The sequence below is a fragment of the Tauraco erythrolophus genome, chromosome 10 (assembly GCF_009769465.1).
Source record: "Tauraco erythrolophus isolate bTauEry1 chromosome 10, bTauEry1.pri, whole genome shotgun sequence".
NCBI lineage: Eukaryota > Metazoa > Chordata > Aves > Musophagiformes > Musophagidae > Tauraco > Tauraco erythrolophus.
Window position 1 is genome coordinate 32,854,178 of NC_141474.1, and position 6,000 is coordinate 32,860,177.

Genomic DNA, 6,000 nt, shown 5'->3' on the forward strand with positions numbered 1-6,000 from the left:
GAAAGACAGCCTGGTACAGTGAGGCATCTGCGCCAATCCACAGCAAAGCTGCTTGTTCTCTCTCAGCAGCAGAGAAAACTGTATTTACATAGTTCACTTTTTAAAGTGAAAGCATCCCCCTTTGCTCAGCCAGCTCACGCGCGTGCAACTCCGCATACGGCTGGAGGCATCTATCCTGCTTCAGTCGCCATGCTGGAGTTTGAGTTCCCAAGCTGAGTGGCACTGGCTGGTTGCGTCCCTCTTGCTGCTGCAGTTGAGATGACCTGTGCCTCTGTCCCTACGTGCTCCACCTGGGCTCTCCTGTTTGTGGAAGAGACCGCTCCACGCAGGCTGGAACCACAGTGTGAGTCACTAGGTACCTGGCAAGGCGGATGAGGGAACCTGCTGGAGGGGGAGCTCTGGCCTTGAGCCACCCTGCCAGTTCAGCCGTGCCCTGGATGCAGCCTTCCTCGTAAATCTGAAGTCCTGTTTCCTTTGGAACGAACTCCGTCCCCTCTGAGTGAAATGGGTTGGATTTAGAACCCGAAGCTGACAGGACGAGGGAACGGCCTCAAGTTGCACCAGGGGAAATTTAGGTTAGATATCAGGAAGAATTTCTTTACAGAGAGGGTTGTGAAGTATTGGAACAGGCTTCCCAGGGAGGTGGTGGAGTCCCCATCCCTGGAGGTGTTTAAAGACCGTGTGGATTTGGTGTTCAGCAATATGGTTTAGGGACCCTGACAGTGCAGGGTGAATGGTTGGACTCGATGATCTTGAAGGTCTCTTCCAACCAGATGATTCTATGATTCCATGAATACCCAGACTGATCTTGGCTGCTGCAGGGTAAGTGTGGGTTCTTAAATCAATGCAGAAGATGAGCAACAACGTGTTACCTTTTTCCTTAGCATTGATCCAAACAGAAAACACCATCCAACACTGCCTGTGGTGCTCTTCTGATAACATTTTATTATTAGGGCTGAAAGCATCCTCCTCGGGCTGCAGCGAAGGGAATGAGCTCCCAAGATACCTTACTGTGGAAATCACCACAGGGCTGGATTCTTCAGGAGAGACTGAAGTCACATTTCATGGTAAAAAAAAACAATCAAATGAGGAAGCTTTGCACGAAGAAGCAGCTTTGCAGCGGAGCCCTAGAGATGATGTTCTCCTGCCTTCTCCCTGCTTTGGGCACTCACAGATTTTCTCGGGCTTCCCAGAGCAGTGCCGACTCCGGCACGAGACATCCGCAACGGCTGAACAAGGGCAGACAACGCGACTTTTGGAGAACAGGAAAAAGCTGCTCTGAAGTTTCTGTTAAAAATACTTTCAGTTATCCATGATAGTGTTTTGACAACACAAGTGGGCATCTGGATGTGGAAGAGAATGAACTGCAATGACTATCCTGCTGCAAACACCACGCTTCTGGACTGATCTGGTGTTTGTGGAAGGCAGGGACAGCTTTGCTATCGGTTTCAGTGGGTGCAGGTTTCACACCATCCCTGTTCACCCCAAGGCAGGGCAAAAGCTGCTGTCAGTCTCCCAGAAAGACCGTTCAGGCAATGTAAAAGGGCTCTACATGAACACAAATGTAAATTCAGTCTTCCCAAGCCACCTTTTACAGCACCCCATCAGTGTAAAGGGAGCTTCAGCAGAAATAAGATGCTAGCTCTGAATGTAACAGAAGTGTTTTCCCCTCAATTCAAAACCATAAAGACAACAAGCTGTGACTACTCCAGAAATCTGTCCATATACAACGTGGATGATGGGGAATTTCCAAGTCACTGAATGCCTGAAAGCAGGGTCACTCCCTTTCAGCCAGAAAGAACCCTCAGCCCACCCTAGAGAGCAGCCTCATGGCACCACGAGGTTCCTGCTCACACGGAAACACCTCAGAAGCTGGGAGGTGTGAAAGGAGTATGAAGGTGAAGGAGGGTGAAAACAATTTTCTCCAGGCTCCATCAAGAGCTGGGGACAGGAAAACCGGAAATTCTCAGCAAGAGGATAAAGATTAGTAGTAAAAATCACACTCTGGGCTTTGTATGAGGTTGAAATGCAGAGCAAAACAGAAGGTAAGGCAGGTATGTTATTCCAAGTCAGAAGATCCTCTAACTGTGGGAGCAGCAAAGGAAGAGCAAAACTCTTTCCAAGGAATGACACTTTCAAAATGGTGATGGTCTGATCAAAGAGGCAGTTCTGGATTCCCTAGATAGCATGATCTCCAGATGGTCCAAGGGCAATAACAAGGCACTGAGACAGGGACTTGCGTGAAACACTACATGAGCTTGCCTGAACTGTGTACTTTGCGTGATATTTAAAAGGCGATTTTTTCTTTTTCTGTATTTGAACACTAAAAATTCAGCATCCCTTCTCCTCTGCCTGGCCCTGGAAAGCCTGGAGTGCTGGGACACAACACACTTCAATTACTGGGACATTCAGGAACTCAGAATTGACCTTTTCGGCAGCAGGGCTTCCACGTCCCATTTCTCAGCCAAGCTGCCCCGTACCCAAAAAAACGTACTGGAACAAGGCAACTGGGAATCTGAGGCACACACAGGCGAAGGGGTGAGGGCTTGGTGGGGACAGTGCAGCACAACCCCAGAGGGGCCTGGCACGGCACTCGGCGTGGTGGGTACTGAACACCCAGCCCTGCTGAGAGCTTAGCTGGTTCTTCAAGAATAACGTATTGACTGTTTGGTTTTTATTGAGACATCTTAATGGGTGAACTTCATCTCTGCCGGAGTGGATCCTGCCTTCTGCTGACTCTCCTCTAGTCCCCGAGACACCATGTGAGCTGAACGGTGGCACTAAATAGAAGTACACCTGTTCCTACACCGAGATGGAAACAACAGAATGTATGCAGCTACAGAAGTATTATGATGCTGCAGAAGGATGTTCCAATACAGTTTAATTAAAAAAAAACATATTACCAACATATTTCCAATTAAAAATTAACAATTTCAGGCAAGATTTCAGATAATATTAACCCACTACAGTAAGTTTAACTCAGGAGTTTCTTCTGACGGAGTCAAGAAGAATTAGCAAGTACATGTGATGGCCAAAGTTCAGGCTAAAAACCTGTTCTAGTTTAAAGCCTTCCAACAAAAACCCAGCATGACCTAGTCAGAAAGATACCTTGTACCAGACAGTCTTAAAAAGATATTTTGAAACTGCGGTAGCAGTCACTGGTAACTGCTATCCCCAATATTTAAAGATTCCAGCAGTAATCTTGGCACTGGAGTTCCGTGTACACCCTTGAGGTGCACCACACCGGCTGAAGAACGCACAGGCAGTAAATCAGGGCTGTGAAGACCACATCTGTGGTCTTCCTAAGAAACAGAACAGCCGACCTCACATTTCTTTTTGTACCACTACTGTCATAACCAGCTTGAAAGCTTGCGGCTGTTTGGCAGGTAGGCCTTACAGCGATTTACCTTCATGGATCTGAATTACATCCCATCCGAATTACACGCTGTCAGGCAAACCAAGAGCAGCATGGCCATTTCCTGTGAATAAGACAAATGCTATGTCTACCTCGATGAGTAAGCCAAACCGGGGGGCAGAGTGTGAAAATGTGATGATCTATTCTTGTTTAAACAATGGAACTGGGGAGGGCTTCCAGCAATCACCAACACAGCTCCTGGGACTTCCGTACGCTGCTTGCTTGAACCTCTCTCTCATCCTCTGAAGGAGCAACATTCGCAGCAGGAGCACATTCTGAGCCAGCTCGAGAAGGGCTAAGGCTCAGTCTGGGCATCTCTAGGTACATCACCTCTTTTGCCTACAAGTTTTTTACCTTCATACGCACTGGGTGGGCAGCCCATGAACCAGGAACTTTAGATTTCTCGTAAGACAACACTACAGTATGGGAAATCCCTGTGAGAAATACAGCAGTCTTACAAATAAGCGTAAAAGAACGAGTTGGAGATACAACAGCCCTGCTCCAGGAGGAGAAGACCTCATTGTAGACCACCTGGGTCCTTCTGCAGGCACAGCCTGCACGAACAGTAAACTTCACAACTGAATTTGAGGTGTCAAAAAGACCACCTCTGCTTGCACACATATACTGCTGCCACCTGGTTGGTGTGAAAACACATGGAGCAGATTAGACCAAAAGGTACACAAAGGTGGCACATCTGTGCTGCCGCCTGATGCGGGCACAAACGCGAGCACCCACAGTGGCCACCCCGGGGCCATTTCATTTAACCTCCTGCCAGGGCTGCAGAACTCCTACGCTCTTACTTCTAGCACTTGTCTCACATGTGACTATTTCTATGACTACAATCAAGAACCAGGAAAAATGGTCTGGCAGCAAATCCAGCCCTCTCAGTTCCTGAGACCTTGATCTGTCACATTAACCCCTGGCTGGTGCACATCAAAGCTGGCAGAGAACTGTGAGAAAGAAGCAACGTTTTCACCTTGTCTTCAGATCCTGAATGGGGTGGGACTGATGTCACTCTTCTCTCTCCTACCTAGCCTTCTCCTTCGACCTCCTTTTTCTTTGTCCATGACCCTTCTCAACCATAGCTTCCCTAACAGCAACGATTTGTACCTACAGTTTTCTCACACAATGGCATGAAAATGATGCTGCTTTCACTAATGTCCAGAGCCTCCTGAGTAGCACCAGCAAAAGTGATGGTTCCCAATTTCACTCTGCTGTTAGTTACAGCCAGGAGAGGTACCAGTCACCAAAAGCTACCTTGTCAGACCTGCAAACAGAAAAAACGTGGTTCCCACCTGGAACTACATGCCTAACGTGGAATACAGATCTGCAGAAACTTGGTATTAGCAGGTAATTTCCTATAAATATTCCTCTTCAAAGAAAAACAAGCAAACAAATCCCGAACTTTACAAAACACAGGGATCTTTAACACCGTAAGCCTCAAACAGCTCTGCATGCCCGAGGAGCTGCGCTAACATTAACCAGCCGCTGATCACACACAAAAGGAAAGGAAATATCTTCTCCGTTTTGCGGGCAGCAAGGAAGCGAGCAGCGAGGTTTGCTGCTCCCAGGCACGGGGCGCAGCGCCCGGACCGGGCTCCGGCCGCCCCCCCGCAAGCAGCTGGGGAAGGCCGGCTCGGCGCGCCGCAACCGGGGCCGCCACGGGCCGGGGGTCGGGGGGAGGCTCCGGCACCCCCGCACCGGCAGGAAAACACTCTCCGCGCTGCCGGGAGCGCTGGGCCGCCCATTGTGCGGCGAGAGGGGGCTGCACAATGCGCCCGGCCGGCCTTTGTTCACGGGGAGCTGGATCAAGCAGCTCCTTTCCTCCTTTCTTTTCCTCCCCCCGTTCCCCAGGGAAGCGGCGCCGCGCGGGGCGGACACGCACACGGCCGCATCCCCCCACCCCTTTGTTGCAGACGGGGGAACCGCAGCCCCGCGGCGCCGGCCTGGGCGGACGCTGCCCGGCGGCCCGGCCGGGGGTTGCTGCCGGCAGGCCCGGCCCGGCGACCCGGCCCCGGTGCGGTGCGGCTCGGCCCGGCCCGGCGGGCCCGCAGCCCGAAGGCCGGGAAGGCGGCGGGCAGCCGCGGGCCGCGCCCGGCCCGTTCACCCCGCAGGGGCGCGGCGGCGGCAGACCCCGCGCTCGGCGCCAGCCGGGCCCGGCAGCGCGCCCCTCCCCACGCCGGGATCCGGGTTCGGGACCGGGCGCCCTCCCCGGCCCGCTCCGCGGCCGCGCTACCTGCTGATCTTCTGGGCGAAGGCGCGGCGCTCGGCCATGGCCGCGCTGCGGGGCTCCGCGCGGCCGCTCCTCGGCGCTGGTGGAGCCGGGGAGCCGGGAATGGGCGCCGTAATGCTCCGCGGAGGCGCGCACCCGCCTCCAGCTCCCACCCTCGGCGCTCGCCGCGCCCGCCCGCCTCCGCCCTCCCGCCGGGTAGGGGCCGCTCTTCGCAGACATACGGCGGGGCGGGCGGGCGGCCGCGGCGCGGCGAGGAGTGGCCGTGCCCGGTCCCTGGCACACCCCCGGTGCCAGGCCCGCGGCCCCCGGGGCGGCCGGTGCGGGATGGATCCGGCCTCCATCCCCCCGGGCT

General features: G+C 53.4%; 1 protein-coding gene across 1 annotated transcript in view; it reads right to left on the reverse strand.

Moving 5' to 3' along the window:
- The window catches only part of DOCK7 (dedicator of cytokinesis 7), a 108,652-nt gene extending 102,963 nt beyond the window's left edge, over nucleotides 1–5,689 (reverse strand). The window contains exon 1 of the mRNA XM_086617078.1: nucleotides 5,652–5,689. Within this exon, the coding sequence (XP_086473204.1) occupies nucleotides 5,652–5,689 (38 nt within the window). The remainder of the gene's footprint in view (nucleotides 1–5,651) is intronic.
- Nucleotides 5,690–6,000: the final 311 nt, after the last annotated feature.